The 13346-nt window shown below is 41.6% G+C and overlaps 1 protein-coding gene across 1 annotated transcript in view; it reads left to right on the top strand.

Moving 5' to 3' along the window:
- Window positions 1-13346, top strand: part of xirp2a (xin actin binding repeat containing 2a) — a 51404-nt gene that overhangs the window by 14151 nt on the left and 23907 nt on the right. Inside the window, exon 2 of the mRNA XM_062445606.1 lies at window positions 6358-6466. Coding sequence (XP_062301590.1) covers window positions 6358-6466 — 109 coding nt within the window. The remainder of the gene's footprint in view (window positions 1-6357; window positions 6467-13346) is intronic.

Genomic DNA, 13346 nt, shown 5'->3' with positions numbered 1-13346 from the left:
CCACACATTAATCCTTTTACACTCCAAATTTTGTGGGTTAAACAACAACAGAAAAGTCAAACTGTTCCTTTAGGTGCATATAACTGAGCCAGTTGATAACCAGCTTCGGGGACACCAGTTTGCCAGGACCAGCGATGTTCCTCAGTGAAAACATGTAAAACATAGAGAGCCAGAGCTGTCGAGCTTTTCTTTGTGAGTCAGACCAGTAGCTGTAAAAAAAATACCTTAAATCCAAGCTTCAGAAAGCAGTGGACAAAGACTGTGATGCTCCTCTTGCATAAAAACAGTTCAAAATGACTGCTGAGACCTTTGGTTCACTGGTTCACATCATTTGGAGAAGGTCAGGCGACACATCTAAAGTAGTAAAGAGAAACACATCTAAAGTAAGCGGTTTTCCTCGGTCAGCCCAGTGATTTGTTTACTGTTGTAGAACCTCATGAGTCATGTTTGAGAGCAGCCACTTGTATGTTATGCCAGCAAACCCATAAGGCAGCTTTCACAGCCAGAAGCACTCAGTCCAAGAGCTGTCGGAGGGAGTGTGCATGTGGGTGAACTGCATGTGAAAATACAGTGTCTGTATGCATGTGTGTGTGTGTGTGTGTGTGTGTGTTGACAAAGGAATCCTGTAATTTAAAATGAAGTACCCAAACAGTGAGTAATGTGTGAGTGACTTCTTTTCTTGGCATGCCCCTTGAGTGATTCGCCACTCGCCACTCACTACAGCTACAGTACAGCACTATCACAGACATGAATGGCTCATAGGCATTAAATTAACAGCATCAAATGGACTGTATCATTCGGAAAGTGCCAAGAGGACATGCGGTGGACTAATCGAGTAAAAGTCTGAGCGGATTGGTGAGGGAATTCGGTGTGAAAATAGAGGAGCAGAGGAATAAGCTTTTACACATTTTTAGCTTTTATAGATCTGCATTGGAGCGTTGGACCATCGGATTGGCAACAAGCTGGAGACACATTCGAGCACGCCAGAAAGCTTGCTTCCACACAAAGAAAGAAAGAACAAGAGAAAGGAGTAGATAGATGGACTGTACGGTGAATAAATAGGGAGAGCAGGGGAGGGAAATGAAAGAGCAAAGGAGAAGGGAGTAGAAAAAGGAACAGCCAGAAATACAAAAATAAATTCTTTAAAAGTGTTTAAGGAGTACGTCCCGTTTGAGGTGGATGACCTCTCTCCTCCAAAATGTCACATCTGATATCGAACCAGCAGTCCTTATTGATTTGAGCTACCTCTATATATCTTCAAGTCCAGCAAAACCACTTGGAGCAATTTCTGAGCTATTTGAGTCCAAAGTAGTCGCAGGTGCAGCAGAGACTCATGGTAACTTCACTCATAGTCATTTGTAATCTTTTGATAAGAGCCCTGACTGAGCTTCCAAACTCCATGTCTTAGCCACAAATATGATCAACAGATACTGTGTTAGAGAAGAAGATCGATACCACCCTTATATCTGTCTGTTATGTATATATGAACCTATAGCTAGCAGCCTGTTAGCTTAGCTTAAAGAAACTTGGGAAACAGTTAGTCTGGCACTGTCTGGTAACAAAATGTACCTACCAGCCCCTTTTAAAGTTCATTAATTAAAATATAAATGCCTCTCATTAGTGTAATTTGTACAAAAATAGAAGTGTTGATTTAGTGGTTTTATGGGCAGCTGTGTCAAACTATTTCTGCCACTAGAATCCAATATAACCAGATATGACATGTTAATCAGTGAGCTTTAGAGGTGCTGGTAGGTGGATTTTGTTACCTTTGGACAGGTGCCAAGCCAGCTGCTTAGGCCTGTTTCCAGTCTATATGCTAAGCTAAACTACATTGGCTGTAGCCCTACAACAGACAGACGTGACAGACCTTAAGAGATCCACTCATCTAACTCTGCTTAACTATGCTTAAAGATGCAGTGTGTAGAATGTAGTGGCATCTAGCAAAAATGGAATGTAATATTCATAAGTATGTTTTAATTAGTGAATCACCTGAAAATAACAACTGTATGTTTTCATTAGCTTAGAATATCTACATAGGGAGTAGGTCCTCTTCCATTCAGGACGCCACGTTGTACACTAAGTTGTACGCCACCTTGTATGCCACCTTGTACGCCACCTTGTACGCCACCTTGTATGCCAACTTGTATGCCAACTTGTATGCCACCTTGTATGCCACCTTGTATGCCACCTTGTATGCTATCTTGTATGCCACCTTGTACGCCACCTTGTACGCCACCTTGTATGCCACCTTGTATGCCACCTTGTATGCCACCTTGTATGCCACCTTGTATGCCACCTTGTACGCTACCTTGTATGCCACCTTGTATGCCACCTTGTATGCCACCTTGTACAACCACCTTGTACGTCACCTTGTATGCCACCTTGTACAACCACCTTGTACGTCACCTTGTATGCCACCTTGTATGCCACCTTGTACTGCCACGTTGTATGCCACGTTGTATGCCACCTTGTATGCCACCTTGTACTGCCACGTTGTATGCCACATTGTATGCCACATTGTATGCCACATTGTATGCCACATTGTATGCCACATTGTATGCCACGTTGTATGGCATGTTTCTACAGTGGCCTAGGACGGACAAACCAAACATTGGATCTAAAGATGGCTTTTCGCGTTTTTCATGTTTTTTACATTTTTCACATTTTTCACATTTTTTTGCTGCCACAGTAGGTTGTCCTACACACATGGAAGGGGAGGTTTAGGGGAGAGATATTCAGTTGGTTTCAATCTGCAATCTCACCACTAAATCCTACACACTGGTGCTTTCAAATGAAGTAGTTGTTGGACCATGTACAAACGTGTTGTAGTTGTTCAAAACACCACTCGAAGGCAGGGTGAAGAAGATACAAAAGAGAGCTTGAGAGAGAAATTCACTTCTGTCTAACGTGGGCGTGCTTGTTAGATTTTCAATGGTTTCAAGTGTTGTTTGGCTGTGAGCACTTTGTTTGAAGGCCTTTAGTTTGATCCTTGATTCACCATACAGCAGATGATCCTTAGTTCACAAGTCAAGTAGTCCTCGATGTTTGCATCTTGTTTCAGGTTAAGACAAGTATCAAAGCATCCAAGAGAACTTTTCCTTACAAACATATAACTGATGTTATCTCACCTAACCAGCATACCTTCGTCTAGACAAATTGACTTATTAAGACTGACATTTTTAAACAGAGGGTGACACAGGAGGGCAGATGGAGAGGACAGATAAAGAACATTTGATGAAAAAGAGGCAGACAGCTCTCCTCAGAGGCCCTCCATGCGCCGCTGCATGTCATTAAAGCCCTACTAGTAGGAGCAAGGGTTATTAGAGGACGAAAATGTCAACAGCTGACATCGGGCAAAAAAATTGGTAAAGTCCCTGCGTGTGTGACGGTTTCCCGGAGCGGTCTATGCGCTGGTAATATTTCCCTCTTATAGGTACCAATGTGAGGATGCGGAGCGGGGGTGTCATGGTGTCACCTCCCCAGGCTAGCAGTATTACTATTTCCCGTTACCATGGTTTCGCCATCACGGGACCGACTGGCCTCTTTGTAGGCGTCTGTCACACATGAAATGGTCCCAGATGGCCTGCATTGATTTCATTAGCCGAGCTTCTTTTAGGAAGATCCAGTGAATTTTTTTTTTTTTTCACTGGGATTATCTCTTGCGACAGGCCTGGCACGTTTAGACAGATTTCACCCGGCACTGTCCCTTATTAACTCTGTCAGTCTGTTGGAGATACGCAGACACACACCACCACCATAGCTACCCTCTATTCCTCCTTCCTGCGTGGCAGCCTGCGCCAAAAAGGAACATATGGCAGGGACTCAATGCGAGATAACACTTGATGACAGTTGCATGAGATACTGTGCCACTGTTCATCCAGTTACTGTATTTCATCAAATGGATAACTGCCGTCTTAAGTTGTGATTGGTGGAATCATATCATAACATTTCTAGTGTATCTTCTTCAGGGACAATCCTCACTTTAGTATCCTATCAGCTGATTGTAAAGACATCACTGGTGATTCCGGTTAACAGAAGGCACCCAAATAAGAAATCAATATTTTTTTGTCTTCTATTTCAAACTTAGACTTGCCACTCTATCTATTTCTACTCTCATTTAAAAATGAATGCATTGTCCTGTTTGAGTATACTTACTGTAGCTGATGCTGTTTACTGACACTAAGTAGTGTTTTTCTGTGAAGCTCTCTCTCTCTTTCTGTGTGTGCCCATCACCAGCTTTCTAAAGAGCCTCCTTGGTTGTTTGCAGCAGAATTACAGCACATTATCAATCTCTCGTGCAGACTGGCTGTTTTCCCCGAAAATTGCCTTTGTATGGCCTCTTCTGGAAAGAAGAAAAAAAAACACAACAGATTATTAATGCCAGTAACACGAATAACTCCAGGCCACTTTCCAACCTAATGTATTTTTGAGAAACTTGTTGACTCGCAACTCTCAAATTTTATTGGCTTCAATTCTAATTTCAGTCGTTTCAGTGCCAAATGTAGCACTCTGCTCAAAGACGTAAACAATATCTGAACAGGCTTGACACCTATTTTATTATCTTTTTTTCCCTGGACGGTAAATTGACTTTAAAAAAATCCTGAAGTGGTGAAGCCTCAATTCTCCAACTTTAGACAGGGTGTAGATTTAAAGACGCTTTAGAGATGTAGCCTCAGGTACTGTATCTCCTTTATTATTGCCTGGGTACAATATACTCTACTGCCAGCTTTTCTCCGAAATTTCACGCTGTTCCATCTGCTGTGATGTAACTGGAATGCATCAATTTACCCTACAGAGAAAGTCTTAGCAATGTATGTTCCCACCCACTCACCACATGTGTTGGAGGGATGATTTACCACACACAAAGACCAGATTCACTTCTCCAACATGCTATAATCATATCAAACTGCCACAAACACACACCATTTTTCACACGCTGGCCCATAAAACATCCTCACAGATAGTGCACTTGATCATCCCCGGAGCAAAGTAACACCCTGTTGTATATAGGATCTTGTGAGCAGTCACACACACACACACACACACACACACACACACACACACACCGCACAGGGAGTTGTGGTTATAGCAGCCGGTTTGCTTTTCGCTCTCTGATTTGAGCTTCATTCGATGTGAGTGCTACTTCAGCAACAGAGAGAATGACAGTGACAGAAAGGGAGAGATTATGTTTACATCCTTGTTTTGTCCTCGTGTGCGTGTGTGTGTGTGTGTGTGTGTTTATTACTGTAGGAAAGTATGCAAATGAGCATGCATGTCTTTCAGGGATTTGCTAAATGGGATTTTGGAGGACAATGTTTTGTCCTCTGGTGCATTTTGAAATTACGCTTGACACCTTCAGCTGAGAGAAGAAGAACCGAGCATGACAGGCACAAGTTTATGTATGAATGTGTGTGTGTGTGTGTATGCACCACATGTTTCTTTTTTTTTTGCCATGTGTGTAATTGCTGTGTGTTTGTTGTCGCTCCATGTTGATGCCCGGCTAGAAGCTGTCGAAAGAACTCTATGGGGGATACATTTGATTTGCAAATGAAAAAAAAAACAAAAAACACACCAGCGCATTTGCAAAGATACACACACACACACACGCAGACGCAGGTGTGTTTGTTACCCGCGGGGGATAATTTGCAAGTGAATAGGAGTGTAGCAATGGCTGACTTCTAAGTTTTGACAAAATGCTTCCAGGGGAAAAACAACCCTGTAAGCACCAATGACATGCCATTTACCAATGTTCTACCTTTTATCAATAGAAGCCTGTTCAAAAAAGCCACACTTTCAGTTACAGCTAGAGTGGCTCTATTAAAATTCAACTAAGTGCTGTTTGCACTAACTTTCCAGTCAATGCCTCATGCTCACATTCTGTTCAAGGTCATCTCTATTTACACTCAGATGTAAGTGTGTGTGTGTGTGTGTGTGTGTGTGTGCGTGTGTGTGTGTGTGTGTGTGTGTGTGTGTGTGTGTGTGTGTGTGTAGACCAGACAGGCAACAAAGTTTCACAGGAATCCAGAGCTTAACTGTCACCAGACGCTTGACTGTATCATTTTTCATACTTAAGGTATGCGTGGTGGCATGTGTGTCTTGTTTTTCTTCTCTCTCTCTGTCCGTGTGTCTGTGTACGTGTGTGTGTGAGTGTGTACGTGTGTGTGGGTGTGTGTCAGGGGTGTATACAGGCGATCTGGGCGCAGCCAGCTGGTTTTGACGACCTGTAGCAGCACCTTTCCATCTCCCTGCTGTAAAAGCACAGGTGTTTCCTCTGATAGCTCTCTCTCTCTCTCTCACTCTCTCTGTTTTCACTCACTGTCTCTCTCTCTCTCTCTCTCTCTCGCTCTCTCTGACCAGGAAGTGACAACCGTCCACACATCCCCAGCCAAAAGACTGACGTCCAGCAGTCTCGCACAGCCTGAACCGTCAGATCAGACCATGGCTTCAACTCAGGACGCCTCTCTGTGTGAGTGTTTTTTTAATTCTTTTTCATTTTTCATTTTGTTTTATGAGATACTTTTCAAAGCGCTTTGTCCACAACATCACTTATATTACAGAATATGACATGAGGCCTGGCTTTATGATTTCATCACGGTTTCACTAGTCTGCCAAACAAACAGCCAAGGCTCAGGACGGTTAATGCGGCGTGTTGTCCCATTTGTCCAATGAGATAAACATTTGTCAGAAAGCAGCTTTTGAAAAGTAGATTGCTCATTGCCAGATAAGGCTGCCTCCCTGGCAGCTTTTTAATGGGAAGCTTGGGGCTCGCTAGATACTGTGCTTCCATTATTGTGATAGCAGTGCTGTGGTGGCTACCTCCAGTTTGTTTTCCACTGGTGCTGATAATGATGTACACACAGATGGAGCTTACAGTGCAAGGTACAATCCATTTTTTTTAACTCTGCGAGGATCACAAACAAGCTGAAGATAGTGAGTTGGTCACATAGTCGCCTCTCAGGTAACTCAGTATGTTGATCATAGAGTGTGTACTACTTATGTGTGTGTGTGTGGAAGTAATAGAAAGTAGAAGATTCAAAAATGAAGCTACCCCTCAAAAAAACTTGAATTCTGTAAGACAATATTAAATTATAAATATATTTCTCCACACTGACCACTGCAAATATTCAGCTTTTGAAAAACACCTTAATTCAGTGAATAAATCTCATAGTAAACTGAGCTACTGCCAATCTCTCAACAGATACATTAAATTGGTATCTAAAAAAAAAAGAACTGAATGAAAGCAAATTCTTAATTTAATAAAGTGAGTAATCAGCTATGAACTGGAGACTCAGTTATTTGGGGGATTTTTTATGCTGTTATTGGACAGCGACAGCAGAGAAATAACAGGAAATAAGTGGAGAGATGTGGAATGGCAAACAACAATGGTACAGGATGCCAACGGGGGACATTGTGGTTCACGGTTGGTGCCTTAACCCCTAGATCACCAGGGCGCCTTTCGAAAAGGGTAACTCTTACCCTCTAACCCTAACGCTTTAACCCTAACCCTCTAACCCTAGAGGCGCCCTGGTTAAAGGGTAAAGATTAGAGGGTAAAGATTAGACGGTTATGGTTAGGGGTAGCAGACGCTTTTACCTGCAAATACTGTCACCTAAACACTATAAGAGGGGTCACAAATGAAAGGAAGAACCATCATAAAGTGTTGAGCCGTCATGTGCCACTAGAACAGCTTCAGTGCTCCTTGCCATTGATCCTACAGTCTCTTAACACCATTCTTCTAAAAGTCGGTCCACAATCTTTAAGTGTTCATTTGACTATGAAAGCCATAGCACCTAGTTCACATCACTTCCCTACTCTTCAACCCATTCAGTGACCCCTTGTGCCCTATGGATTGGGGCATTGTCATCCTGGAGGAGACCACTCCCATTAGGATAGAAATGTTTCATCACAGGATAAAGGTGATCACTCAGAACTACTTTGTATTGATTTGTAGTGACCCTTTCCACCAGGGGGACAAATGGACTCAAACCATACCAGCAAAATGCTAATCCTAACCCTAACCCTAACCCTACATCATAACAGAGCCACCACACCAAGCATTCAGATCTGTACCAGTTTTTCCTTTAATGTGTTATCCATGTGTGCCATTCAAGATAAATATTATCAAAGCTCCTCCAGGCTGTATGACCTTGTCTGATGATGATTTAAAAAAAAAACAACTACCTTTCCTGTTAGGAAAACAGGAGGACAGGAAAACAAGACTAGCAGCTCAGTTTGTTTACCTGCTGCAGCAAGTAAACACAGACAGATAGCAAATAACCTGAGAACATACATCTGTTTTACATTTTTACAAATAATATCTGCAGTGTACAGAATGTGTAAGACATGAAATCAGCTTTTGACTGTGTTTGTAAAATGTGACTGACTATATGAACATAATAGCTGTGGGCAGTGGAAACAAGCTGTTAACACAACATGGACTTTTAAAGGTGACCTTTTAGGGTGACATAGGAAACTTGGGAGCAAACAGTTGCTTATTAAACATCTATTAGATATGGAGCCATGTGAGCATTTATTCAGAGTTGTATTTAAGACTACTAACTGATAAATTCTCTCTCTTTTTAGCTTGTTTTTTTTGCCTCTACCAACTCCCTAAGTGCTCCATTATGTTCATCAGGTAGTTGTTAACTTGCTGGGCGGGTAGCATATTGTAGGTTTTTAGTTGGTTTTATTAAAAAAACAGCTGCCTGCTCCTGCTAAAAAAGGCTGTTAAGAGCAATGAGAGTGAACCAAAGCAGCAAAAAAACAAAAGCTTGAAAGATTAAAACGCTCTGTTGAGTTAAGAGGAACTGCAGAGTCTGAGATTCACTTGTTACATACAATTAGTCTTGATCAGTACTTTCCTATAACCAGTTTGTATCATAATCACCATTTTCTATGTTTGACCACACACGTCTTTACACGTCATGCCAATGCGAACAGAAATAAACCCTGACAGAAGGGTGGTGATACTGGATGACAAACTTTAGTGATGAATGTGTTGCTTACATTCAACACACTCAGACAGACAGACCGAGAAGCTCTCCATCTCTACCTGAGATCAGCGAAGCTTTCCTGTCGCCTCTAAATCTCCGCTCCATATCTAAAATTGGAGCTTGTTGACTATCCCGCCGCTTTGTCCCGCGTGAGCGACGGCTTTTGTCTAGGCAGATAAGTTGTCGGTGACAACGGCGCATAAATCTACGAGGTCAAATGACTGACAGCGGTGGCAGAGGGGGGGGGGGTTACGGGAGCTGTTTCCTGCAAAGCCGCAGCGTTTAAATAAAGCATGGTGGTGGTGTAACTGCTCTTTAAACAGATGCAAAGCTCACCTCTAAATCTCCATGCTGCTGCTCTTTCTAAATAGGCATCCTTGTTTACTTGTTTCCTCGTGTTACGCCATAATCACTACCATGAAACTGTGTCTGCCTTTGTGTCACACACAGTAGCGAGTGCCTTTTATTTTTCTTATTTAAAACTTGTGTGTGTAGTAAATATAAATATATATATATATATATATGTATGAAGCAGTCTGCAGCTGATTAAACATGTGTGTCCCTAGAGACCTTTCCGTTTGCGCAACTGTGCAAATGATGCCAATTGGAGCTAGATTGCCAAAAAACAGTTTTTTAATCTCCTCCCAGATTTTCCTGCCAAATGATGATGTCTTTATAATATTATCCTCAGGAAAAACAAAGATTTTTCTTTCTGGCAATTTCACTTTTGATTCCCTTAGCAGTAATTATGAGAGTCAATTTATCCCCCTAAGACCTGATTGATGTTCGTAAATTGAACATTGAGGATTTGGCTATATTGCCTATTGATGTATTGAACAGTGTAGGTTTGAAGTGGATGGAAATATGCAGGGTAATTGTTCCTTTCACCTTTAAGCACCTTTTTCAGTCTCATCTCGGGTCCATTGATTAGTTGTTTGGTTCATAAAGTGTCAGAAAATAGTGCAAAAATGTCAATCACTGTTTCCCAAAGTCCAAGCTAACTTCCTCAAATGTCCTGTTGTCCGACCGACAGTCCACAACCCGAACACCTTCAGTTTACTGTCATAGACTATCATATAAACATTTGAAAAGCTAAAATCAGAGAATTCTGAACCTTAAAATGTCCCAAAAATAATAAATAAATTCGTAAAATATAGTATTTGTTGATCAATTTAATTATTGGCAACTTAACAACATGAATCGACTAATTGTGGCACCTCCAGTTTGTCCTTGTTGTCCTTGACAACGGTCCAGGTTTGCAATGAGAGGCTAAGGTTTCAAAGTATCATTTTAAATTATTGCTTAAAATGAATTGTAACAGTGATTAAAGGCTATGTAACTAAACTTGACTTGCCACGTCTCTGACAGCCAATGGAAGCCAGTCCCTGCCGAAATCATTTACACATTACACATTTCTTTGATCAAAGCTTCAAGAGAAACACTGTATACATTGTAGTTCACAATGTAGTAATTGCACACCTTTTTGATGCGTTTTTGTGGCCTGAGGATAATATTCTATAACTGTGTCCATTAGGTTGTACATTACTGAAAATGAAATTGAAAGTGAACGGGAATGTCTTGAAATTGTGTTGTCACAGACAAAAAATATCAAGAGAAATATTCCTTGAGTCAGTAGTATTGATTAACAGTATATGAAGCTCACCATTACATTATGAGGAACAGTAGATCCCTTTACTTATCTTACTTTCACAATTTAATGATACTAACTATATGCACAGTTAAATTGTCATGTGAGTTTAAAGCTCATTTGATTGTGGACTTTCTCTGGACATCAGTCTGGGAATATTCTCATACTCCTTCACTAGGTATTCTACTGGAGTATATTTATTTTCCACTTTCGGAACAGGAAATCCATGTGCAATTTCAGTGGGATTATCAGCAGAGTGCAGCTTCTCTACAAGCCTGATAACCGTGCTTTCTGTAGTCGATGTGCTGCCAACGGCAGCTCATGGGGTGGGCTTCCAGGAGAGCACCTTGTGTTTCATAAATGAGGTGGGTAAACAGTTGTGATCACAGCTTATAATATGGAGAGGACAGACATAAATGATTCCCACAGGGTTATTTAAGATAGATACGCTCTTGTATTGTCAGGAAGGATGTAGGTAAAGAAAGCTTGAATAAAAAGGCCCTGAGGCTGATCGCACACAAACAGGAGGTCACTGGTTTGAAAGTCTAACTTTGCCATTGCTTTAGGGCAATGTATGTTCAAGATAGAAGAAGACGGGGGAACACAAGAGAGGAAGTCAGAGAGAAAGAGATGAGAAAGAAAGGATATGATATATTATCATATCACACATGGAATGTTTTCTGATCGCTAAAGGTTTCTAGCTCGGTCCTCTTGGGCCCTCTACACTGAATTTTTTCACTTTGCATTAGTTTGAGTGCCCTTCTGTCCATCTAAGGAGATGTCTTTGAAAAGGGTTCAAAGACATCTTGATGGCATACGGTGTACAAGATGGGTTAAGCAACGGTTCACATAGAAAGGTTCACAGCTTGTTTTAACAGAAAGTTTCATGTTCACCATGTTGAAAAAAAATCATCAAATTCACCGAAAGTCGGGTAGTTGAGACCTGCTGTATACAACGACAGTTTGAACAGATTGTCACACTGTCAATCACAGAAGAGGCATTAATCTAGAGGTAGTGTTAACATATCCATTCCCTGACGAATGGTTCCATAACTCAATCAATCAATAATGTACATAGAGAGGCAAGGCTCTGCAGTGAGACTGTATATTAGTATGACCTGGGGAAGTCAATTCCATGTCCAGCCAGAGATTTCAAAGGAGAGGTTTGACATTTGGAGAAAGAACTTTATTTCCAGCTGTGAGTTACATAAGCGATCGATACCACCTTCATGTCTGTAAGCTAAAACAGAAAGAAACAGCTAGCCAGTCTTTATGCTATGCTAAACGTTTTGCCTCCTGCCCTAATTTCGATACTTATGAGTATTGACATGATGAAAGTCATATCGATCTAACTCTCCACAAGAAAGGGAATAAGCATGTTTGCTGTAATTACTGTATGACAGACTAGGGGAAGCCCACCTCCCTGGTGTTTTGCTGTAGTTAAATGTTGTCTATGAAACATCTGAATGAAATCTATCTCCAGTGTTCATGGTGAGTCATTAAATGCTATGATATTTACCATGCTAACAACAAGCCAAGTCAAATGCAATGTCTTCCTGCTCTCTGCTGTTTAAATGACGGATGTATCCACAGTGTCTGTTTCTGCAGCTCAGAGTATGGGACGTCTGTGTCTATAAGGCTACTGTGACATAAGGCTAAGGGCATGTTGGGTACCTCGACACTTGATACTAAAAAAAGCCAACCCACATCCACCTACCCTCTCGCCTAAGTCCACCCTATTTTTTTTACGAAGGGGGACTTCTAAAATAAAATCAGCTGTCACTGGATGCCTGGGCCTCATTGAGCTGTGGAACACACTGCTGGAGCTGGCCTCCAAGCCCTTACTGTCTATCTCTGCCCAGGATTTGCTTTCTTTGCTGGGTTAAGGCCAGGTGTCTAAGCCTATTCCATTTTCCGGAGTTCCAAGGCCCTTTTCTATATAGCTGGATTCTATTGTCATTTGACATAAAGAGCAACCTACACATTGGAAGAAGGTAAGCGATCTATGTGGATTATCAGCATTTAAAGGCCGACTCTTGTTGCATAGCTATCAACATAAGCTCCACTGTCGGCACAGCTCTTTCAAGGTGATTTTCCACCAGAGCACAAGTGGAAGGAAACAGATTGGAAACGGTAGATGACATTTCAGTCGATAATGAATTGGTTTGATGTACCCAGGCTGCGCAGACAAGAAACATCTTCAGTGTAAAATCAGAAATAAGATGAGATGGAGGGGCTGTATTGTGTCGGAACATCAGACGCCGGAGCTTCACAAAGAACGAGACGTGATATTTCAGTAGGTTTACTGTGATTCCGCTAGGATTTGTGCATTGTCATAAAACATTCATGGGTTCTTTTTGTTTCCTTCCACCAGACATAACCAGCAGCAATCTGATCTGGAATGTTCCGAAAGCGTAGCAAATCGGAGACAAAGTGCTTAGCCTAGCATAAGGAAGCACTCAAAGGCAATCCAGTCTCAATTTAAAGAAGTTATTTTGATAGATTTGACAGCTCAATTATTGTGCCTGTTTAGCTTTCATCGGTAAGGAGGAAATCGCCCTCCACGGCTGACATTTCAATTAGTGTAGCTCATTTTGGCGCTCCTGTCAAACCTTGCCAGTTGAAAGCTTTGGTCAGTGAGTATTGAACAGAAAATTGGGTTGCTTAAGGCTTCTATTGTAGAGAGAGCAGAGAAAGGGGTGACA

This window comes from Scomber scombrus, chromosome 24 (assembly GCF_963691925.1).
Source record: "Scomber scombrus chromosome 24, fScoSco1.1, whole genome shotgun sequence".
Lineage (NCBI taxonomy): Eukaryota > Metazoa > Chordata > Actinopteri > Scombriformes > Scombridae > Scomber > Scomber scombrus.
This window is presented reverse-complemented; position numbering and strand designations above follow the sequence as displayed.